Source organism: Camelus ferus, chromosome 20 (assembly GCF_009834535.1).
Source record: "Camelus ferus isolate YT-003-E chromosome 20, BCGSAC_Cfer_1.0, whole genome shotgun sequence".
Lineage (NCBI taxonomy): Eukaryota > Metazoa > Chordata > Mammalia > Artiodactyla > Camelidae > Camelus > Camelus ferus.
Genome location: NC_045715.1, coordinates 23,266,908 through 23,292,971, shown reverse-complemented (window position 1 = coordinate 23,292,971; position 26,064 = coordinate 23,266,908). Strand labels below are relative to the sequence as shown.

General features: G+C 43.2%; 1 protein-coding gene across 1 annotated transcript in view; it reads right to left on the bottom strand.

Annotated features, from left to right (window-relative positions):
• Positions 1–26,064, bottom strand: part of ANKS1A (ankyrin repeat and sterile alpha motif domain containing 1A) — a 176,518-nt gene that overhangs the window by 66,263 nt on the left and 84,191 nt on the right. The window contains 4 exon segments of the mRNA XM_032462880.1: positions 1,154–1,746; positions 16,146–16,266; positions 21,497–21,589; positions 24,931–25,127. Of these exon segments, the coding sequence (XP_032318771.1) occupies positions 1,154–1,746; positions 16,146–16,266; positions 21,497–21,589; positions 24,931–25,127 (1,004 nt within the window).

The window sequence follows — 26,064 nt, the reverse complement described above, 5'->3', positions numbered from 1 at the left end:
CTGCGGTGTGTGTAATCTCCTGGGGTCCAGGACTCTCAAATGCAAACTGCTGTCCCCTAAGTGGCCTGGCATCTGGTACAGGCTCACCAAACCCTGGTTTACTAGACAGTGAAAACCTTCCATTGCACAGGATTTCCTAGTCCTGACTCAACAGAGTCCTGAAGCTCCTCTTATCTGGAGATGAGTGCTGGAGGAACTGCCCGGCCCTCTTCCCACACTGGGAATGGGATTAGCTTCGGTTTACATAACTTTGCAGCTGCACCCCGAATGGGCTGGGTAGGGCATTTAGTCTACAGAATGTTCAAATGGACATGGCAGCTGCCGTGCTCCCCTCCTCTTCGAGAGCTAAATTCATCTCTTGAAAATGTTCCGGGGAGACAGATCCAGTACACTTCAAAGTCAGCTTCCTCCTGGTAAGAAGCCTGCAGGGGTAGCACTTTAACATTCCCTGGGTGTTTACCCATCTTTGAGAAACACATTCTTCTGCCCAGTAAGACATGTCACAGGTCACTGAAAAATATTTGGGCACATATTTCTAACTATTCTATAACAATGGTTATGAAAGGAACCTGGGCCAAATGTTTTCTCCCCACTAATCTTTGTTTCCTGAACCACCTAGCCCTCTGCCTTGTTAACCCGGGAATGTGGGATGGGCAGGATGCTTATGCCAAGAGAGCATTTGTTCTTCTAGGGGACACAGTAAGAACAATTACAGAGCAGCAGGGAACAGAAAACCCCCTTCTGATTCCTTTCAGCAGCTTCTCCCACAGGTCCCCCCATGCCTCTCTCTCCCCACTTCCTCCTGAAGACTCACAGGAAGCACTCTAGTTCTTCTGAAGCCTCTTTGGGTGAGCCTGACTCCCTCAGTGGGGCTGAGGAGATCCAAATATTTCCAAACAGCATGTCATTTCTAGGAACTGCCTCTCCCTCAGTCCTGCTCTGCTGGGGCCTCCACCCTCCAGATTAACCATGAATGGACCTGTCCTCTGCCTTACAGGCAGCAGACTCCCTGCCCTGGCTCCCTGGGGCTGTCAGAAATACCCCAGTCGCAGTGCAAAGGAACGGGGGAGACCCCAGCTCACATTCTGGTCCTGGGAGTTGGCACACACACAGGAGACCTGTGGTGGGCTCTCTGTGACGTCACAGGCCTTACCTCATCCCACTCCGAGGCAAAGGAAGGTGACTTCTCCAGCCTCTTCTTCCCAATGCTGCAGTTGGACAAGGACTCACTGCGGCTCCCCATTGTAGCGTCCTGCTCCGTAGGGGAGCAGGTCAGGAGATCAGAGTCAGACTTGGACAAGCTTCGGCTGAGTTTGAGCTCAGCTTTGGGTTTGCTGGTGGGAGGGGCTCGGCTTCTGGCCCTGCTCCGGTCTCCTTCTTCCTCGGCACCACCAGGGTGTGGAGATGCCGTGTGCGTCAAAGTTTCGGGGTGCGTTTGGCTGTGGGTGGTGGGCAGGCCCGCTGGGTAGCCCACTCTCTTACTCTGTTCCAGTGCACTGGGCGGGGAGGCTCCAGAGGCATGCACACCCGTCTCCTCCAGCTGCATGCTGGCCTCGGGGCAGGCGCCCTGAGCAGGGGATCCTTCTGGATGGCTCTGGCCAGGGGCTGAGAGCAGCTGGAAAGGGTCCTGCCCCACCTCACACACCGGGGAGGAGCCGTGGAGGAGACCTGAGAACTGCTCCGGGACCTGCCCGTCCTGCCCCTCCGCAGAGTCCTGGCTCCGGCTGCCGCTGCTCCGCCTGTGGTCTTGGAGTGGACGGAGAGACAGAGAAATAAAAAATTAAACGTGGCAAAAATCAACAAAGTTCCAGTGCAGTGAGCCTCTGGCCGGGCAGAGAAATTCAAAAGCAGAGGGAAAGAGAGAGAAGCTGGATGGGCTGGGGAGAGGGCAAAAGCAGAGAAGAGGAGATAGGAAGGAAGAAAACAGTTTCGTATTGTTCTTAATGTTCAATTTGTACCCAAAGTCAGAGCATTTATGAAATTCCAAACACTGGCCTGATTAATGCTATCTGGCAGCTTTCCTTGTTGTTAGATTTCTGTTAACATTAACTACCAGACCTTGCTATATAAGGCGAGAAGAGGTGCTAACTACATCCTCCAGAAAGGACACAAGTGAGGAGAGAGTGAGTGAACGCGGAGTAAAAGTGAGAGTGAGAGAGAGAGAGAGAGAGAGCGCGTGCCAGCAAGCAAGCACGAGCAAATGAGACTCACTCCTGGAACATCTGATACATTTCCATAAAGGCCAAAGTGTTATTTAGAGCTACCCGCCGGCCCTCCCTCTGGCAAGCAGCAACAGAGGAAGAAAAAAAAAATGGAAGTCATGATTCCCAACCTGCAACTGCTGGAATTCCTTAACTGAAAGTGCAAAACAAAACAGCAGAGAAATAACTGCTTCCTTCCTCAGAGGGGGCGCAATTCCGAGCTCCACGCCTCATCCTTCCTTCCTCAGGGAGCTCTGACATTTTCTTCCCTGAAAATGTGCACATCTCACTCCTTCCAAAGCCTCCCAGCTGCTCCTATTTGTTTTAAGTTTAACCTTAGTTGATCCACTGAAATCAAAATGGTCTGATTTGTCAATGCCAAGAGACATCTGCAGTTCTCTCAAGACCGCCCTAACATCCCAGAAATCTGACACTCCTAGCTCGTGAGGCCAACTACTACTGTACACTCACCCAAGCTATCAAATACCTCTGCCCTGAAGTAGCATAAATAATTGACCAAATCAGAGTCCAACTTCAGTATCACACTGGGACACCCAAAGGGCTCTCCTTGCATGAACTCAGACCCATCAGAGATTTTAACCTGCCTCAGAAGGGTAGATAATCACCCTGGGTCCAGCATTAGCTCATATTCCACAGCTAATATTCAACTTTATTTTCTCCATAAGTGGAACCTACAGTATATACACCAAATGACTCCCTAGTCTGCCTGAAGCTCCCAAAACTGTTCATGAGATCAGAGAATCTTGGAACAGAAACGGTCAAGTTCAACTATTTTTACAGATGAGAAATCTAAGGCTCTCAGACCTTTAGTGGTTTGTCCGAAGTGGTGGGGGAGAAGGTTTAACCTAGGCGTCTGAACACCTGGCTCTGGTCCTGGTTGTGCTGTTCTTTCTCTGTGTGGCCTTGGCAGTGAGCTCATCTTGCTGGGCTTCAGTATCTAAAATAAGTAGACTGGACTGCATAGTCCTTAAAAATCCCCTTTATGACAGGACAGTGGTGAGATCCAAGCCTCCACCATACTGCAATGGCACACTTGCCCCCCTTGGGGGTCTGCAGAGCCCTGCCGGGGCGCCTCTCCCATGACTGCCTGCACAGCACCCTCTCCCCTTCACAAGCTGGCCTGCAGCCTCAGGGATCCTTTCTGAAGCTCAGTTCCGCACCTGAACAGGGCAGTCAGGCGAGGAGGGGTGCACTTCAAAATATGAGGCTTCCCTGCCCACGCATGATGCCCGTGTCCCACAGCACTGGTTCTTTCAAAACAGAGTTTAAGGAAGGACCCTCTCAACCAGCTCTCCAAATAAGCCCGTCTCCCTGAGATCTGAGCAGGGACATGGTTCCACGCACCCTCACCCTCTAAAGAAGAGTGGTTCAGCCTCCACAGCCTGCTCAGCTTTTGGCAGGGCTGCAGGGGCTGCAAGGGGGCGGCCAATTAGCTCCACTCTGTGGCTCTGATTACTTATCCACAGGAACCCAGAAGTATGAACTTTGGCATCTCCTTCCTCTACACTTGACTGCTTCAGGACTTTCACACCCCAGACTCACAAACCCTACACCCCAAAGGTCAATCCCAGAGCACTGAACAAGCGCTGACCCACTTGAGTCATGTCTCTAGGGAAGAAGCAGTGCTTTGTACACAAGAGTTCTATACGGCTTGACTCAGACCCCAGGAAGCCCTGACTTCAGGGCTCTGAATACCATGTAAGACGACTGACAGCCTGAACAAAGCTGCCCTGGGGTGCTGCACAGTGGGGCCACAGAGGGGTAGAAACATGACCATCTAATGATGGTTCAGGCCAACAGGACTTCTTAGGAGAGGCTGAAGCAAAGGTGCAAAATTTACCACCTCTAGAACTATATTCTAATGACCAACTTCCTACAGATTCTGGCACAATGTCCCTCTGATTGCACGTAAATACAAAAGAGGACTTTGGTAACAGAAGCACAGGCTTCTATTCCTTTGCAAAAGCTTCTAGCTCCTTATTTATCTTTTTTTTTTTTTTTTTGAGATGAGAGTCCAACAACAAAAGAACAACACCACAGTCCAGAACTGGGAGCCAGAGTGGCTCATGCTGCCTGGGTGGATCTCAGAACCCAGGCTACAGGGAGTGCCCTGACTGCTACTGTGGGAGCCAACAATGAAGGCCCTGTCTACCAGCCATGTATTCATGCCAGCCATCAATGAAGAAAGAAAGACAGATGCCAAGTGCTCAATACAAGACAGATGCTGGAAGAAGGAAGTGGGCAGAAAGAAGGAATGGAAACTCATGGAAGAAGGAAATATGTAAAGAGTAGGAATTTCTAAGGGTCATAATCCCATCAGAGAAACCAAAAAACACAAAGTATAAGAAATCATGGAAAGAGATTCTTACAATTACACTACTTACCCAGGCAATTCCCTAGGAAAGACACCTTGGTGTCTAAAAATCTCATCCAGATCTAAGACCCTCAGGATCTCAATAAGCTTCCCATAAAAAAACTATATCCAAGGCTAAGCTAGACTTCCTGGCAAATCAATGAGTGGGGAAAGATCTACTCAATGGTTCCTTCCTTCTGTGAAGTCAGGATAAAGTTAGGTCTCTTACGGACAAGGTGTTAACAATATAATGTACTGATCAAAAGCCAGCTCTTAAGCAATTATTTAACTTCTCTGTGCTTGGTATTCTCCTCTGTAATTTTGGGATCTTAACAGTACTTATTTCACAGGATTGCTGTGAAATTAAATTGTACATGTAAAGCTTTTAGAACCATGCCTGGCACATGCCAGCTCTAAACAGATGTTAACAACTGTTATTCTCCACACAGGATTCTTAATTCTCTCACAGATGAGGCCAACTACTTCTCAGTTCCCCACAGGTTTGTCACAAGGATCACCAGTGACAATGTGTGTGACAAGTACCAACATCCATTGCCTTCACCATCCTTACAACTCTTGACAGCAGAAGGAGGGGACAGAAGGTAACACAGTGAGAAGGCTCAAGTGAGAACCACCCATTCCATCAGTAAGCACAGGCAAAGTGTCTCTCCTCAGGGTCACCCGAAGATCAAGATGAAGACACTCAGGCTTCTCCAGGAGCTTACCAGCTATTGGAAGAGATTAGCATATAAAGAAACAACTAGAATTCAAGGCCAAGATTAATAGATGCTTTAAGGGAAGTATAAACCAACTGCACAGTGGGCAGAGAGTGTGATAACTTTGTACCAGGAGGTTTCTCAGAGGAGGTAGGTTTTGAGCTGAGCACTGAAGGAGAAGTAAGGCCTTGACAGGTTTAAAGAGAAGTTGAAACACCATTAGAAAATATCAGAGACACAAACCCTGTGCCCAGGGACTTGCAGACTCACAGGCTCACAGAAGAGAACCCTTGGGCCTGAAGCCTTCATTGAATTAGGAGTCACTGTGCTCCCACTTTCGAAACTACGGAGCTTTTAGGACCCTCCTCCCACACTGCCCTCAGCACCCTTCCCTTCAAGAGAAGCAAAGAGGGGACAGGACGTGGGGAGGGCCGTTTGCTTCCTCTCCCCATTCCTCAAGCCCACCCACTCCACTGAACAGTAGGCCACACCAGCATGCTAATTCCCAGTCCCTTCAACTTTCCATTTTTATTCATTCTGGGTATTCATTTTCCTTTTACCCTGTGAGCTGCTGAAGCGAGGGGTCTTCTATGCTGCATTTTAATTACTATGATGATCTACAGGGATCTCAAGGGTTTTTTTGAATAATAACATTTTAACATTTACACATTTTCAGTCACCTCTGCCCATTTAAATCAGGGCTGAAAATGCAGTTCGTGTGAGGACTTCCTAAGTCAAATCAATCCTCAGACTCTGAGGAGAAGGCTGGGGTACTCCAGTTTTCCTGCTCTGCTTTCTCTGTTCCCTTAGGATTGGAACCTTCCAGTTCCCTAGTCACTGGTGAGCATCAGAAACCGTGTGTGTCCAGGGAACTCCTAAGTTCATGGCTGTTTTTGGAGGGTCATCATGCTTTCCTTGAAAAGAAGGCATTGACTTGATTACGCAGACATTTGCTGGAGCTCATGACCTGATAAGACAAACACATGGAGTCCGTTCTGATCCATGGCAAGCAGAGAAAGAGAACAAGAGTTGGACTGGGATTCAAGAGGCCCAAGTTGTAGTTTCAGCCCTGTGATTTTTCCTCTCTGAATCTCTTTCAAAAAATGAATGGCTGGGATGCATTCTCTAGGGCTTTGAGATTTAGTATGGTTTGAATTTGTGATTAGACGGCCTAAGTTCCCTTCCAGCTCTGTGACGTTAAAACATGAATAGCAGCAGGGCTTCGGGTGAAATGATTTAACCTCATGGTTAAACAGGCTTTGGACTCAGCCACGCTAGGGCTTAAGGGCCAGCTCTAACACCTAACTTTTTCTTCCTCATCTATTAAACAGGGATAAAAATAGCCTCTACTCGGAAGATCTAACTTGAGATATTCAATGACCTAATCAGTGTAAATGAACTCAGCACGTGGCTGGCTGGTAAGAAGCATTCAGTTATGGAAGCTGCCAACATTATCATCATTTTTCATTTACAACCAGTTCCAAAGGGCTCTTCATGCTAACACTGCATACAGAGTCTGGTTTCCTTTCTCCCGACTCTACAAAGGAGACTAGTTCCTTCTAAGTGGGCCTGTAAATCTGGCAGAATAAAACTCAAATGCCAGGGAAGGTACAGGCAAGCTTGGTTCAGGGCGATGTGTAAGAGCCTGGTGGATAGTGTTCAGGCCAGGAACCATCTCTACCCACTGCAGCACCCATAGGTACAGCCCAGCTCTGGGACTCAGGACTATTCTACCTTGACTTGGTCCTGAACATCTCCCCCAATTCCTTAAACTTCCTGAAGAGTCTGTTCACTGCTTGTTGTTGGACCTCTGGCCCCTTAGACCTCCCTATTCAATATACCAGCTCTGCCTGGATCAGTTTCCAACCAGCCATGATATTTAACTGTGCCTGACTTGACAGCACACTTGCCATCTCTGTTTCCTTTGATCTTCTGCCAGTTCCAACACTGAGTATTCACAACCATTTGCTTTCTCTTCTCCAGTTGCTGGAATGTTGAGCCCTGCTGAATACTCAAGAAACAACTGACTGAGTCCTCTACCAGTTTCTTTAACTCAGCTGTCTTCCAATAGCTACAAAGTGTTAGGTACTAGTTATTCTGTGCCGGACACTCTGCTAAGCATTTTCTTTTTTTATATTCACAACAACCATGAGGGAAGAATTTGTATCCCTACTTTACCTGTAGAAACTGAGTGTTAATAGGTTAAGTGACTTTTCAAGGCCACCAGCCAAGAAGTGGTAGAGCAAGAATGAAAACCATGACATCATCATAAGATCGATTCCTTGTCTCTTCCACTCTTTTCAAACTGTCATCTTTCCCACGGCGCCTACACTGCTGGCAGATAACTGCACCAACTTCCTGAGACGATTTAGATCAAACTTCCTTAACTATTCTCAACATCATGTCAAAATCTGGGGATAATTTCATCTCTTCCCACTTGCCTCACAGAAGTACCACCCCATCTAGGACTTACCAATGGCCTTCTGATTGCCTAATCCTTTTTCTTGTCTTTATCCTTCTAGCGCTTTCTATATCATTTGACACTGTTTATCAGTTGTCCCCAATATGCACTCTCTCCTTCCTTGGCCACAGGATTTTTTTAGATTGGCTCATAGCCACCTAGAATAAAGACTGTATTTCTCATCTTTGTGGCCAGGTGCAGCCACATGACCAAGCTCTGGCCAATGGGCTATGACTGAGAGTGGTCTGTGTAACTTTTGAAAACTGTCTTTAAAGTGCTCTTCTTCTCCCCTTTCTTCTGGCCTGTGCTGATAGCCTGAACTCGAATAGTCATCTTGAATGATGAGATGGAAGAAGGAGACTGGGTCCTTGACCACCAGAAACTGCCCTAGACTCCTTACTTCTGCACTTCTATCTTGTTTAACCCACAGTTATTTTGGGTTTTTGGTCACACTCAGCCTTGGCTTCTAAGATGCTATATTATCCCAGTTATCTTCCTATGTCTCTTTCCTCTTATGCCTCTCAATGTACTTCTGTCCTTGACCTCTTCAGTTGCCCTTGCCTTGCCCTCAGCCCTTTCCTTTAACCGTCACCTCAACGTGCATGATTCATGAATCTGTAGTTCTAATAATTACATCTCTTGATCACAAGACCCACATTTCCAAGTGTTTATGGTGTATCTTTATCTGGATATTCTGATACTTGAAACAACTCAAACTTAGTATGTTCAAAATTGAACTTAGCATATTTCTTCAAGTGTGTCCCTACTTCAATCCCTTATTTCTGTTAGCTGTACAATATTTCCCCAATTAACCAGGCTCAAAACATTAGAACCATCCTCAATACCCTCTCCTCCTCACTCTTCCGCATTTGGTTGTAAGAGCCTGTTAATGTCACCTCTTCAAAGCCTCTGCTGTCCATATCCTCCTCCCTATCACTTTCTATTGTTCCCCTCACTTTGGGCTCTAATTCCCAGGGATTAGTCCAGGGATTCCTTGAGGTCTCTTGACTTCAGGGTACTCCTGACTCCAGTCTCTCCCAGCTACAATCTAAGATTCTACAACTATACATTACAGTCAGCCCTCTGTATCTATGGGTTCTGCAACTGCAGATAGAAAATATTCAGGAAAAAAAATATTCCAGAAAGCAAAACTTGAACTTGCCACATGTCAATAACTACTTATATATAGCATTTACATTGTGTTAGGTTTTATAAGTAAGCTAGAGATGACAAAGTATCTGGAAGATATGTGTAGGTTATATACAAAAACTATGCCATTTTATACAAGGCTTTGAGCATCCGGGGATTCTGGTATCTGTTGGGGGAGGGTATCCTGGAACAAATTCCCGGAGAATACCGAGGGATGACTGTACTTAAAGTGTGGCTTTTATCCTGTCACATCATTCAAAACGCTTCAACAATACTTCAATGTCTTTGGAATAAAGACTGACATTTGAGATTCAATCTTCTAAGACAAGTTCTTTGTTCTAGCCAAACTGGATTATTTACCATTCTCCAAACACACTCTCTATCGGCTCCCCTCATCTTACTGTTATTTATGCCACTCCCTCTGCCTGGAATGCCCTCTCCTTCCTCCTTATTTCTGCCTATTAAGTAGAATTCTCTATTTTTGGATTCAGCTCAAATGCACTCACTTCCTTCATAAAGTCATCCCTTGCTCTCTTAACAATGACATAGTTTATCTCTCTTTTGAACTCCAAAATTACTTTTATACTTTACATGAATTTAAAGTATTCTGTCCTTTTATGACCATTTTACATATGTCTCACAATATACATACATATATACAAATGGCTGTTGATACATTTTATGAAAGAAAATAAAAGTGCACAGCTCACAAAGCTTGCACTTGTTCCATAATGGAAGGAAAAGTGATCTATTTCAACTCAGAAATATAAGTTGACAAAAGCAAGACGGCTATACAGCAGGGCTTTTGGCAGGAGCTCCTCTAACGCTCGGGGAGAGAAGGGAAGGCTGCTGAAGATGAGGCTTAACTGTTAAACTGTCTCATTTATGCTTTTTCCCTTTGGGAAAAGCACCCAAATGTACTCCTTGGAATCTACCATGAAAAGCTAGCCTGGACTTCCAGGTAAAGATGGTGGACTGAATGCAGGTAGTTATTTAAATCTTCTTCCTGAAGTCTTACTAAAATAATAATAGTATCAGTAAAAGTAATAGTAAAAGTGGGATTTCTACTAAAAGGTGTGCAGATGAAAGCACACCTAAGAAAACTCAATTCCAGGCTGGCAAAGGGAAAAGCCAAAACTTACACTATAGAACTCCTCAAAGGCACAGATATTGGCGGTGCTTTGGATGTGGGAGAAGAGGGAAAAGCTAAAATAACATATTCCCCGCCTTCAAGATTAAGGTCTTCATGCTCATGCACAAATTTCACAGAGACCTAAATGCACAGCTGTCAAGAATATTGACTCAATTGCATCTTAAAACCTCAGAACTGTAGCTGCGTGCCAAAGAGTCCACGTGTATCACTGTCTTCAGATAATCATTCATCACTGTCCTAAGCCAAGTAACCACTTCACCTGGACCTAAGTACTATTAGTGGATGCTGCAGAGAAGCACCTAGAGAGAACACTGACTTTTAGAGTTCCTAGAGCCTTTCTTATCTGCTATCAAACCTGGAAAGTCATCCACTGTGTCTCTGAGCAGTAGCATGTCCCAAATGTCCAATGGGCAAAGAGTGAACCACTGAAGAGAAATAAGCAACTGAAGAGAATTGTGCTACATGAAATAGGAAACAATGCTCTGTTATGCTAGCCCTCAATAATGGTTTCAGAAGACTTTTTCTACGTTTGAAACAACTGAAATAACAGAGGGATACTTAGTTGGATAAAACTATCATAAAACCACCTGGGAAGAGTGCCTTTGGGGGTTGGGGAGGGGAGAATGGCCTTTCCACTTTATGGTTCTATTAAAGCTTTCTACTTTTGTCAGTTTTCATCATTTCTACAGACATAAATGGCATTTCTGGGTGGGAAAATTCTTCACTGTGAAGGTTTGTCTTTCATGATGCAGGATGCTTAGCATTCCTGGTCACCAGGCACTAAATGCCAGTACTAACCCCTCTTCAACTAGTCATTATCATGGACAAGTAACTCACTCAGACAATTCATCCCAGGAGGATGGTAGCAACTAACGAAATAAAATTTATTCCTATAAATTCTCTTTCTATTAATTTTTAAAGTCTCTGAATTTGTGGTTTTATCTATTTCTTATATTATTCCTACATGTTGTATTTCCCTTTTCTTGATCAGAAATTTTGAGATCTTTTTAAAAACAGACAAATTTTCATTGTAATAATTAAGTCTATTGCTTTTTTTGTTTTTAAACTTCATTATTTCTGCTTTTACTTTGTTCTTTCTGTATTTAACTGAGGTGTACCTGTATACCATAAAGTATGTGACATGTACTATCTGCTATTCTCTTTATTAATTCCTCTATAATATTTTCTTTTGGTTAAATTTTAGTCTTTGTTTTTTTAACAAATCAATTTAAGGATATAAACTTTCCTTTGAGTACCACTTTGGCCAAATATTATTGGTATTTCTATGAAGTGGCTCTACTATCATTAATTTCTAAGTAGGAAAATAGAAAGAAAAAAGGCAACTAATAGACATGTGTAATACTGATCAATAAGATAAGATGCTCAGTTTCACTAGATGAGGCAAATGTCAATTTTAAAAGTCACTTTTTTTGCTTACTATGGTGAAAAACATTAAAAAGTGATAATATTGTGTGTTGGTGAAGGTATGGGGAAAAGAGCATGCTTGTTCACCATTAAGGAAGGGCAACATGGCTCCACCAGTTACATCTAGACAGGTACCTACACTCTGACCTGCTAATGCTACTTTCTGTCAATGTCTTTTAGAGAAATACTATAAGCATGTAAGAATGAGTGTTTGGAATGTCCACAGTACATAATTTATAACAGAGAAATAATACTGAAGACAACTTAAATATCCATCAGCTAGAGAATAGAAAAATGAGTTATGGGACATTTAATAACAACTTTAAAAGAATACAGTTAATTTTTAGAACTGTGACAAAACTGCATTTATGATCTATAAACAGGGTAAGTTGAAAAAAGTTTGCAAAATAGTTTGTAAAAGATGATCTTATTTTAGGTTAAAAACAAACAAAATAATCTAACATGGACACTTATATAAAGATATCAAATGGCCTGAAGCGTACAACACATTGCCACCTCGGCAACTGAGTTGTAGAGAGGTGAGAAGAACCTGTGCATTTTATTTGCATTCGCTTTTGTATTGTTTGAAATTTTTCTTTCCAGTGAGTTAATATGAATGTAATTTTAAAGTGTAATTAAAGAAATCTCCTATCCCACCCCTCACACTGTAGTTTTTTTTTTTAGTTATAAAGGAGGTGCTGAAAGCTCTGGTAGTCTCATTATCAGAGCCTTTTTGAAGACTGATGAATTAAATCCTAACAGCTGCTAAGATAATGACATTAGTGGAAAAGCAGACAAAATTTAATATGTCCTAACCCACAAGATCATCTGCTGACTTGTCTCACTTTTACCAATCCCAGCAGGCGCTTCTTCCAGGCTACGGAGAAACTGGCAGAGACCATTTTCATATATAATGTCTCAACTCCTTTGTCTGAAAGCTCTGTGAGTGATACAAGCAACTAGCCTGGAGGCAGGCATACCTCACAAGCTGTGTTCAATTAAATCTGCTTCCTGCACCACCCACCTTCACCAGTTAGCCCAATACTGCAGAGCTGGAAGAAGACAAAGCAAAAGAGGAGGAGACGCGAGGTCAAAAGTCCTCCTTGGTAGTTTCCTTCTTAAACTGAAGATTTCTTAATCTGAGGATAGAAAATCCCTGTCAAGAACACTTGGCCCCATTTATGAAGTTCATCTGACTGTCCCCTTTCCTCCTCTGAAAGGCTGAGCCAGCTATCTTGCAGTGGTTCCCATATCAAGTCTTTGAAACAGAGAAAGAATTAGAACCTCCCTCCCTCCATGATGCTAAAGAATCTTCTCTTACTAAGAACAACTGTCAAACAGAGCATAAAATTAACTGAGTACTTGTTCTTTAAGGGTTAATTTCAGTATGATTTATTACTAAATAACCAGAGAAGGCATCAATACTCTACTCCTCTCTCTAAATGTTCTAATTAAAAATCTACCAATGTGATTAGAAGACTCAATACAGTTAAGATACCAATTCTTCCCAAACTGCTATATAGATTCAACACAATTTCAAGAAAAATCCCAGCAGGACTTTTTGTAGAAATCAACAAACTAATTATAAAATTTTGTCTGGGAAGATAAAAGAACTAGACTATTCAAAACAATTCTAAAAAAGAGTAATAAAGTAGCAAAGGCAATTCTGTGGAGAAAGGACAGTCCTCAACAAACAGTACCTAAACAACAGGACATCTGCAAGCAAAAAAGTGAATCTCCACCCATCCCACACAACATATACAAAAATTAGCTCAAAATGAATCATAGACCTAAATGTGTACCCAAAGCTTTAAAATTTCTAGAAGAAAATATAGGAAAAAATATTTGTGACCTTATCCATCAAAAAGAAAAAAGGATAAACTGAACTTCATCAAAATTAAGAAACTGATCTTCAAAAGACACTATCAAGGGAATAAAAAGACAAATCACAGACTAGGAGAAAATTATATATCTGATAAAGAACTTATATCCAAAATATATAAAGAACCCTTACAACTCAATAATAAGAAAACAAAAGAACCTAATTTTTTAAAGGCGCAAAAGATCTAAACAGACACTTCACTAGATATAAGGATGGCAAATAATCACATTAATAGATGCTCAACATCATTATTAGTCATTAGGGAAATGCAAATTAAATTGACAATATCACTACACACCTATTAAAATGACTAAAAATTAAAACTGACAATATTAAGTGCTGGGGAAGATACACAGCACCTGTAATGCAAAATGGCATAATGATTCTGGAAAATGGCTTGGCAATTTCTTATAAAGTTAAGCATATATTTACCTAGGACCCAGCAATCTCATTTCTAGTGTTTACCCAAGAGAAATAAAATCGATATTAACACAAAAACCCGTATGAAAAAGCAAATGTTTATAGTAGCTTTATTTGTAATTGCCCAAAACTATATATGGTCTGAATGTCCCTCGACTAGAGAATGGATAAACAATGGTACATGCATACAATGGAATACTCCTCAGAAATGAAAAGGAACAAATTACTGATATATGCAACAGCACAGCTGAGTCTTAAATTATGCTAAGTGAAAGAGGCCAGACTCGAAAGGTTACCGGAATACTGGGACTTACAGGAAATATGTATGTTTGGTTATTTGGATGACCAAAATATATTTCTCAGATATATTTGATCTCTGTCCATAGTTTTTGGCTCACAGCTCCCAAAACCTGTGGAATTTTCTGAATGATAAGAGGTTAATGAAGGTGACTTTTGGACCTCAACCCAGGGCAGGGGCTGGTTGCCAGGAGAATCAATCATGTGATTAGAGGGTTGGAACTTTCCATCTCATCCCTTGATTTCCCAGGGAAGGGAGAGGCGACTTGAGGTTTATTCAATGCCACCGGCTGATAATTTAGTCAACCATGACTTTGCAATGAAGCCTCCATAAAAACTAAAAAAGAGCTTTTTGGTTCCCTTTTTCCAAGAACGCTCACACTGGGGAAACCAGAATGCTCTGCATGCCACTGTGCCCCAAGCTCACAGGAGGGCAGAAGCTCTGTTTAGGACCTTGCCCTACGTATCTCTTTATCTAGTTGCTGATTCATATCCTTTAATATCCTTTTATAATGAATCAGTAACCTAGTGAGTAAACGGGTTTTCTGTGAGGCATTCTAGCAAATTAACTGAACCTGAGGAGGGGGTCACAGGAAGCTCTGATTTATAGCTAGTCAGTCAGAAGCACAGGGAACAACCTGGACTTGTCACTGGCCTCTGAAGCAGAGGGCAGTATCGTGGGACTGAGCCCTTTAGCTGTGGGATCTGATTCTTTCTCCCGGTAGATAGGGTCAGAATTGAGCTGAATTCTCAGACACCTCACTGATGTTGGAGAATTGCTCATTGGTGTGGGGAAGCCTGTGCGCACACACACACGTTGGAACTGGGTCTGGGAACATTTTTAGGTACATACTGTATGATTCCATTTATACAGCATTCTGGAAACAGCAAAATTATTGGGACACACATTAGAGCGGTGGTTGCCAGGGCTAAGGTAGTGGGGCAGGACTGACGAAAAGGGACACCGGAGCCTCTTTTGGTGTGACGAAACTGCTCTGTATCTTGTCGTGACAGTTATGTGACTGTATTTGCCAAAACTTGCATAACTGTACACAAAAGGGTGAATTTTACTGTTTCTAAATCATAACTTTTTTTTAAGCTCCAAATGGAAACCATAAACAACAAATTAAACCAAAACAGCTACTATTGAAAATAACCACAAAGTTCCTGCATTTAAGGAAGAGAAATCTTTTACTAACAGGACCACTGGAAATAAGGTCTGCAACGTTCCTCATTCAAACCCGCACACATTCTCTTAGCCACCCAGCCCTGACAGGCCTCACAAAGGGTACTGCAGAAGGAACCATCGCAACCCCATTCTTACCTGGACCACGGGCCGGGCCGTCAAGAGGACTGAAAGGAGGCACTAATAATAGCCCGTGAAGAACCTAGCTAGCACCTGCAAGCTAGAGAGAGCTAGGCGAGGCCACAGGAGTTTCTTCCAACTGCAGGGGGAACAGCACAGCCCCTCCTTGTTCTTCCTTAGGAGACAGAGGTGGTCACAAATTCTCCAGCAGTGTACACTTACCTCTGTCACGACTGCATTTACACGGCCTGGCTGGAGCTCAGTCCTGCAGCCCTCACCCCTCACAGAGGAAACTGAATTTTGCAGAGGCAATGAAAGTAGGCCAAGGCGACAGAGCACTCCAGTTACACGGGCCCCTCCCCAGGAGTGTCTCACTCTGAGGTCAGGACTCAAAGCGGAGTCTGTGCTGTCAGCTTGAACCCAGGGGGACTGACTTGTTGGGCTTGTTTTTCCAGAGCATTAGCTTGAGAGTTTATAATGTGAGACCCCAAATCAATCTCTGCCACAAGGCTGGCAGCCTCCCCTCCACAGTTCTCACCTAGCCTGGCCTGACCTTCTCTTTGCTTCACATGCTGAAAGGTGACAAGCCCACTCCAACCTAGTGTATTGCAGATGAAAGGTCAAAGACACCCACTGCCCAGACTGTCCTGAAACCCAACTTCTCCATTCCAAGGAACAGCAATCATCTTCTTCCACCCAGGCTCACAAGCTTAAAAAATTCTTTTGCAGTCATTTCTGCTGGGAGGGAGTTTGGGCTGTACCTTTTGTTTTCCCGTCCACGGACACCAGCTTCTTGGTTTCTGCTGTTAGCAACAGCTCATAAGGATGCTCGTCTTCCTCCCTGGCTGCACTCCCCTGAATCCAGGGTCTCATGGCCAAGACCTAAGAGAGAAAAACACCACAGTACTTCCTGCGTGGGAGACTGATACAAGATATGTCAAACAAATTTGAGATTATTGGCTCCTTTTTTTCATTTTTGAGGATGAGAGAAAGGGAAGAGAGGGTAAATAATTCAAGTGTCACGTGGAATCACAACCGCTTCCCACTATGCACCTGTACCTCAAATCTCAATGGTCTCTGATTAAAACACCCCCCTTTCCTTCCCTCATTTCATCCTTCAAAATGTCGTAAATAAAACCCAAGATCCTCCCCTCCCTTGCCTCTCCCATCTCCACAATGCTCTGCACGATCTCTTTTCTGCAGGTAAGACCTCCTGAGCAGACTTTCACCATGGTGCGTCATAAAGGCCTTCCTTCTCCATGTTTCTTTCCTAACATGTACACATGCTACCCCAAGGCTGGATTCCTTCCCACCTTTTCAAGAGGGAATCAAACTGACTTCTGACTAACCCTGAATGACTGACATTTAGCAGAAACAAAGCGCTCTGTAAGTCTTTATTTTTGAGAGCCTTTCTTCGTAGGCCCTGGGGGTTATAGAGAAGGATGTCCCCAAAGCTGGCTTCCTACCATGCCTATGGGAATACAATTTTAGGAGAAGGTAATAGGTTTTATTTACCTATTTATTTTTTAAAACAGGGGACTGAACTGGGGATTGAAGCCAGGACCTCGTGCATGCTAGGCATGGGCTGTACCACTGAGCTATACCCACCCCCGAGAATACAATTTTAAATCAATTCTACCAATCTCTGTTGTGAAAAAAGCCAAGTGGACGGGCAGTATGAATTTCAGTGGAGAAAAAGCAGCTCTGTCTACTGAGAAATCCCTAATCCAGGCAGCCAAGTATCTGATGAAATAACTGGACCAAAGCTGGCCCCTACACCTGCCAGCCGGCTTTAGTCAGCTGGGGGCCTGCTGGCCATAGCTCGTCATGGTATCAGAGTAGCCAAGTATCTCAAACCAAGCCAGAAACACGATTAGAGCTACAGTCACCCTGAGAGAGAGAATGGAGATACTTGGTTTACAGGGTAATTCCAGCTCACTTGTCCTAAGAATCCAATGTGTTTCACAGTCAAATTAAGAATAACCATATAACATCTATTAGGAAAGCAAACCAAAGTACAAAAATCTCTTATTGAGGAATTTGGGTAGAACAAGTAATATATTATGAACAAGGGCGTGAGGGGGGAATTCCTAAGTCCACCTAACAAACAATGGTGCCCTGCCAGTGTGACTCTGCACACACAGAACCTCCTCCTTCACTGACATGTGTCACAGAGCTCACTGGAAACAAATCAGGTTCGTTGATTTATCAGGGTTTTGCTTCTTGGAGGCAGAGCTCACAGTGCTACAGCCTAACGAGACAACATGGATCCTCACAGCCTCAGACTAAATGAGAGCCCACAGCTCCTGTTTGTTAACAAGGCTGCCACTCCAAAGGTGGAATGATAGTCTCTCAAAATTCTGCTAAACACAGCAGGAACCTCCACTTACTGAAAGCCACCTGGAAGCTAAAAGCTATTTCATTACAGTGAGCCATTTGCCTGTATTACTTATTCCTTTTGCCTCTTCCTAGGAACACAATTAAGGGAACAAAGAGGGACCATTAAGTAGTTCATACAGTGTCAATTTAATATCACCAGCTTTACAGACAGAAATTTGTGTTCTGAAAGTTTACACACCCGTAGCTATCACTTAGGCAGAGCCCTGGAAATCTGATTCTGTGAGTGTTCTGCACACAGCAAGAGCTCTAACGTAGCCCCCAGGCATGCTTCTCTGAGAGGTATCTGACAGCCTGGATGCCCAGCCTATTATATCCTTTCCTCTCAAGCAGGACAGGCCTGATGAGTTCCATCTGGAAAATAAGACCAACTGGACCTGCATTCGCTCCATGACTGGCTCTTGTGCACAACAACTGGACACAGAGAACCAGCAAATGCCAGAGCTGGAAGGGACCTGAACCACTACAGTCACAGCTAGAGAGTACCTGGTGCCAGCTCCTTCATTGTGCAGATGACACAGAGAGGTCCATGGACTCGCCCAAGGTTACACAGAGAGCTCCCAGCAGAGCCAGGGCCATAAAACTCACTCCCCCAGATTCTAGACCAAGCTGGCCTCATTTTTTTCTGGGAAGTATGGTTTCTCCATCCAATCTGAAATTCCTTCCCTCCTTCAGATGTCTAAGGAATGTCCCCTGCTCACATCCAGACAACTTGTAGGGTGATCTTTTCTTCTTGGTCCTAGCCTCTGCCAGCAATGGGATTAAAATCTCATAATAAAGCAATAAACTGCTTTTCTTCGAGCCCTCCTAGCTCTCAGTCAAGCAGCCCTGTGTCACAGTGAATATGGCAGTAACTGATTTTCAACAGAAGGGATTCTGCTCTTTACTAAATTGCTTCTTAATCTCTTTTTCCCCTTTTTTCCAGGGCCTGCAATAAATCAACCCCACTCCCCCACACCCTGCAAAAAAACAAACAGATATATTCTCTGCTATATGGGAAGCAATATTTTTTGCTGCAGACAAAAGCTACTACCAGTTACCACCTAACTGTGACCAATGGAATGGCCAGTTTGGGTGTGGGCAGCTTTCTGGGAAGAGATACCACAGCAGTTGCAACTTCTCATGAACGTTCAGCACATCTGAGCATAGAGAAGACGACAGTCAGTCAGAGAAGACCACCAGCCTTTTGGTAGGGCAAAAACATTTGAACGGCTTGTGTGTGTACATGTTTTTTAAGGGAGTTTCATGATCAGGTCATTTGTCTGATCAGCATTCCTGAAGCCAGGTATACTCAGCTTCTCTTATAGGTTTCTATGGGTCATTTGCAATGACAAGCCTCAGGAAAAGGAAACGAACACTGGGGCAGACTGCTTGCCAAATACAAAAGTCTGAACTTTGATGAAGCCAGTGCCTCCTAGGACATGAGGTTTAGGATATTAAAGCATTGAGGGTATAAGAAATAAAGATGGTAAAGACCAGAGTCCCCAAAAAAAAGGCCTCTTTTGGAGACGACCTATCCATTCAGACCACAGCAAAGAGAATCTGTCTTGATCATTAAAAGAGTGAAAACCCAGACCATATCTCTATGTTCATGTCCTTATAATCATCACTAAGAAAGAAAAGCCAGGGTTCTCAGTTTTCCAAATACTGACTGTGGTGGCCCAACTGATTCAGAATTCCAGGCTATTCGGAAGCAAGTCCTAGAAGATGCGTCTCAGACAGAGTCTCCCTTCCAGGAGAGGGATAGGGAAATTTCTCCTCCTACTTCTCAACACAGTATTATTGCCAACTTGTATGCTCTAGAAAGCCCTGGGAGAATAAGAAGTCTTAGTTATTGGATATTTCTTTAAAATCCTTGCTCTTATCCTTAGGCATCAGAAATTTTAACCCAAGCCCTTGTTAAAGAGGTGGCATAAGGCATTTACAGAAACCCAGCCCCAACTGAACATGCTCCGTATTCCTAGGTTTCTCCTTGTAAAAAGGCAGTAATAAAGCAAATCCCTGTATAAAAACATGTAGGGATTTACTACACACACTTGCATCTACCAGCAATGTGTTATTAACCTAGAGGCTGTAATTCTAGAGACCCTTTAGTTGAAACATGATAAGCATTTTGTAATTAAGGGATAGAAAGAAATAAGGACAGAATTTGTATGTAGCATAGAAATCGTCCCCATCTCCAAAGATGACTTTTACATTCTTAAAAGGGCTTCCTTGAATTTATGTATTTTGTTAAACTAAAGTCATCCTTCTGGTTGCATGTGTTTATATTAAATAAAAGAATCTATCTCACTGGATGGTCCATGGCAGTACTATAAAAAAAAAAAACTTAACTCCAACTTCTAAGGATAAATTAAGGAGACTTAATTGACTAGTTGATGTTAGCTAATTTTCAAATTAAAGAGTAACAGGGCATTAGATGAGCTACAAAGTAACTACTGAAATTATACAATATTTTCAATAAATACTCAATAAACATAGTCTCTGAATGGCAGGAAGTGTTAAAGGAGCATTTTGAAGACTAATGGTTAAGGAAAACATGATTTTCTTCATATACCTAAGTGAGAAGGTTGAACTATTTGTCCCATGATAACATCTTTTTTTCAAAAGGTGAACTGTTCTTTTCAAATAACCTCCTTTGATTCCCCCTACCCCCATGACTTCTATTTCTCTTCTAGCTGAGTCTTCATAACGTTTTCCACGTTTTTCCTGGTGAAGATTCTTCATGTGAATGAAGAAGGAAAATGCAAAAACAGAAATAATGCGTTTGGGGCAGAACCAAAGCTCACTAATCTGACCCAGCCTAGAGAGCAGTGATTAGGGGAACGCTCTACATCTTGTATCAAAAGACAACACAGGTACAAAAGTGAAAAGTGAGACTATTTAGCCTAATGGAGTCAGGAGAAAACATGCATGTTTTACTTTCCATGTGGTAAGGCAGATTAATAATCGGCCTGTCTGCAAGACATGGAAGCAATCTAAATGTCCATCAACAGATGACTGGATAAAGATATTGTGGTATGTATATACAATGGAATACTATTCAGCCATAAACAAGAATGAAATAATGCCATTTGCAGTAGCATGGATGGACCTAGAGATTATCATACAAGTGAAGTAAGTCAAAGAAAGACAAATATCACACGATACCACTTATATGTGGAATCTTAAAAAATGATACAAATGAACTTATTTACAAAAAAGAAGCAGACTCACAGACATAAAAAACAAACTTACAGTTACCAAAGGGGAAGGGGAGGAGGAATAAATTTGGAGTTTAGGATTAGAAGATACAAACTACTATATATAAAATAGATAAACAATAAGGTCCTACTGTTTAGCACAAGGAACTATATTCAATATCTTGTAATAACCTATAATGAAAAATAATATGAAAAAGAATATATACATATATGTTAAAACTGAATCACTATGCTGTACACTAGAAACTAATACAACACTGTAAACCACTATACTTGCAGAATAATAACAACAATTGGCCTGTCTGCTAAAGAGCCCTAGTAAAATTCTTTGCTTAGTACTTTTGAGTGAGATTGAAAGGATCTGTTCTGGATTACTGATATACACAATACAAATATACTAATCCAAAGAGGTGATAAGAAAATGAGAAAGTAAAGTCTTCTTATAGCACACACTTGATGCACTTTCCAGAAAATCCTATTGCATTGATGAGAATAAACCCTTAGCCCTCTACCTCAGAAGCTGCAGAAGGAAAATACTTCTTATCTATGTGGTCTTCCTCCTCTTCATCGGGTGGTGGTTTTGCTGGAGGCGGTGGACGTTCCTTCTGTGGAAGAGAAGGAATAAGTATTTTACTACCTTTTTTTTTTTCTTTAAGAATCTAACTTTTTGGTTTACTCTTATCTTAGCCTTTGGAAATTAAGAAGGATAATGTAAACAGCTTCCCTGAGACTAAACTCAGGGTTTAGTATTGAAACAGACAGAGAATGCTGTGTGTGCGCGCACACACACACACACCCACACACACCAATTAGCACTGCTCTTTGTTTTTTGATGTTTGTAGCAGAGATTATTCTGCAGCAGAGATATATCTGTCATATCCTCGACCACAGTGAGAAATACCAGTGCTGAAAATGCACAACTGCCTTGTCAGACAATGTCCTTCATGATACTGATACATAAACTCTAGTGTAGGAAAACCAGTGGCTCAATTTCCAGTCTACTCTAAAAAGAGGAAACGATAAATCAGAAGAATCAACTTGTCAAAGAGTTCTAACAAACCTAAGTTATTAAGGAAGTAATGAAGAAAGCAAAGACAAAAACATCAATTCCTGCTCAAACTTTAGTGCTATCCCCATTTACTAGCAAGCTCAGAACTGGTCTCTTGTCCTTGGTCACGATTACTACTATGTATCATTAGCATATGAAAACCCTATTTCATTTCAGCCCATTTAAAAAAGGAATATTTGTCAGTTAACTGCCCTAGCAGGGGTTGGCAAGCTTTTTCTTAAAGGGCTATACAATAAATATTTTAAGCTTTGCAGTCAACTCTGCCACTGTAGCATAAAAGTAGCCAAAGAAAATACGTAAATAACTGGGCGTAGCTGTGTTCCAAATACACCTTTATTCACAAAAAACAGGCAGCTGTTTGTGGGCCTGAGTTCACCACCCCCGCTGAGTTCACCACCCCCGGCCCTAGAGCAAGAAACTCACTGAGGAGGGGATTATTTAGATCGTGCGTAGACAGTTTCAGGAACACACAGAATGATCTTTGGTGCAAGAAAGCTGAAGAGAGGTTTGCCATGGTCCCTGCAGTATTTTCAGTATTGTTTACACTCCAAAGTCCTATTCATGCCTGACAGTCAACGTTCCTACAGGGAAGGAAGTGCAAACCTGAGACAGGAGTTGGCCTTCAGGCTCATTCCCTGACTAGTGGGTTAGTTTGCTGTGTTGCTAGAATAAGAGCATTTTCAAAAGTCAGGGTAGAGGTGAAAGTTGAATTATGTGAGAGCCGCAGAGAAATCTATAAGGAAAGACGCTTCTCATGTTTTAGGAGCTGCCAGGGTTAGTCAGCATGTGGCATCCCTGATCTCTCTGTTAAAACATACTTCATTGCTCCAGATTATATCTTGATAAACTGATCGTTCCCATAGTCCCGGCAACCAGATGGATCCCAATGGCAATGACTGCAAAACAAGCTTGTACGGTCAAGCCAAATAGAGCTAAAATTTAGATCAGATTTCCCACTAAGTCTGCTTTCCCCACCCTTCGGTGCTCCAGAAGTGCAGAAACAAGCCTGATACCAGGGCCACCTTGTAAGGAGGACAACAGCCAACACAGCAGACCCATAATCTCACCAGCTACCAACCATGGCTCTCAAGTAGCTGAGGAAAAATAAAATCAAGCATGACAACAATAACAAAAATGGCCTGTCCTAGAAGCCTTCCCAAGGCTAAAGGAGCCTAGAAAGAATAATATGAAAGCTTTTTGTGGAAGAGTGATCACCAGGGACTCTGGGAGGAAAAAGAATCATGGGTCTCTTTTCTATCATGAAAACTTTGGCCCAGGGGCCTGAAGTACAAAGCTGACTTAACCATACCATCCGCTGTGTTTACAAGATGTAGAACAGTCCCTGGCCACACTTAATTACTAAGGGCCAGGAAGGCAGCACAGCCACAACATACTCAAGTGAAAATGGCAAAGCATGCATCCCGAGATGCATCAGTTTCCACTTAGCAGGACCATAGGAGGCTAGATTCCTAGAGTGGGATGAACGAAGACTGTGTAAATCAGTGGCTAACCTCACAGGAACTTGGTCATTCAAAGCCTACTTCAGTAACCTTGTGTTCTTCTCGCAAAGTCTCCAGCTCCCTCTAATGGGTATCACCTGTAAGTGCCCCTCAAAGCAAAGCCTTCCTCCTCAGCTGGATTTGCCTAATTCATTTGTTCCTAACAGTGAAAGAAGTGGCGGGGGGAGAAACTAGCTTTGTCTGCAGAAGCACTAGGTGAGTGGTGCTCAGCATACGCACTTGCTTTCACCACAGACAAGGAGTTAATCACCATCCTTGACAACACCCACTCTGGGGGGCTCCCACAAGACTGGCAGGCCTTTCCAAAATCCATACGGAAATTCTGGGACTATTCCAAGGACAGGGCAAGGAGTCTAACAGAAAAGAACACCAAAAAACATCAGGCCATTCCCAGGGCACTTATGAAAAGCCCAAGGATCACCCTGCAGCCAAAATATCATCAAAATGATCATATGCCAGATTAGCACAAAAAGGGAAGGGCCGGCCTCTTACATCTAACAGGAAGAAGAGATAGACACCTAAAAATATGCTCAAGGTGGAATTATCACTGGATCCTCTTAGACCAGTGGCCTGTTTATTAAGAGTGCAGTGTTCAAAACCTCCAATCACTGTGCCTGACAATGCAGAAAGGAAGGGCCACAGGACAATTGATTCAGGCTTAGGTGCAAATTAAAACACCAGGGGAGAAAGCGAGTCTGGAGGACAATGTACAAGGCTGGAAGCAGAAGCAAGTATTAGAGAAAGCAGCAGTCAGATGGGAAGGATGACCTTTAGAGGGAAAAATGCAGGGTTGTCCACAACCTACTATTTCAATGGCTAGAGGGTTATAATTGGGAAAAACAGGAATGGCCCCATACTAATCAATGTCAGATGAAACCTTGCTACCACCCTGCTGAATACAGAATGTGTACAAATCCAAACGGTAATTCTTCCAGGGCAAATGGAAGGTGAGCATGTACTCAGGGCAGACAGGAACTTATTTCAGCCAGCCTTTCGTCATCAGAACTGCTCTCCAGAAAGAAACAGACACTATATAGCAAAGACCCCAAAGACAGAAGCGGCACAAAGACTAAACAGAAATAAAATGTGTTAAATTGCTCTAAGGCCAAAAAAGTAATAGAAAGATACAAATGGGTTATACTGAAATTGGAAAAACTAAAATTCTACCTCAACACGATTTGTATGGTTTAATCACACTAAGCAAGAGGGAGATGTGGAGAGCCCCCGGGAGAAGATGGGGAGCAGGACCCAGGCCTCTGAAATGCAGCTGGCACAGGGCGGTCCCACTTCCTCTCCCCAGCTCCCCGCTGGAGCCCAGGCTGACAGCAGAATCCCCGTGCGGGGTGCAGCCACATACAGGCCTCACTCCAGCGGCCTTCACTCCAGTCGCCTCGGCCTCCCTGTTCACGGAGTCTCGGTCAGACGAGCGCCCGCTGGCTGTGCTGTCCAACGAATGGCAGGAGACAGCGTTGTACAGTGCCTCGTAGGGCCCCTCCTCCTCCGTGTTTGTGTCAAAATCGATGACCAATTCAGTCACTGCCTTCTCCACGTCACCTGAAGAGGGGTTAGAAGGCAAGAGAGTTGGTGAGAGGAGAGCGCAGGCTCAGATTTCCCACGGCTGCAACGACCCAAAGCCTGAATTTGACCAGTGCTAACCCAGAGCAGGAAAATAAATGACAGCTTTGCTCCATGAACAGGAATAAACACAGAGAGTGCCATCTGCTCTTCACGTCCCAAGACCTGCAGATTTTTCTCTAATTCAATACGCAAAACCTCTGACATCTATGAAGGATACCTCCCAAGACCTCCATAAATTTCAAAATATCTCAATACCATGATAGCATAAACTTAAACCACAAAATGGAGCAAAGTATAGCTGAAAAACTTCAGTTATCCTTTAAATTCTTAATAAGAACCTCCATGTGCTCAAGCGAAATAAGAATGCAAAGCCTTTCTGAGATGGAAGTGCTGTGCTGCTGTTAGACTCACTCACTGGGTAACTACAAGCCTCAGAGTTCCCGGGATCCAAATCTGTGACTCTGCAAAGTAACCAACTGTTACAGACAGAGATCTCTGGGTCACTTGCAAATAGTCAAAACTGTAACTGTAAAATCCTTGAAAGCTAAAAGCTTAGTGAACTACTAATCCCATTACTAGTAGATTATAAGGTCAAGAAAAAAAAGTGTGATTGGGGAGAGAGACAAGGACTCCACAGTAAAGGCAAGTTGAGAACTCCTTAACCCTTACATCTCTGCCTTCCTCTGAAAAATCCCTTTCCTTTTTAGTGTCTGGCTTTGCTCTGTTTCTCTAGCCTTCCTCACCATGATTTTTATCTGGGGGAGGTGTCAGTCAGTGTTTTGTCCTTCTCATTCATCATACCTAGGATCCAAAAGGCTGCTCAATCAACCTGAAAAGGTGGATCCTGGCTAATGATGGAGAGGTTGGACTGCCCAAGCTAGCACCCAGATCACATTTGCTGCCATATACACAG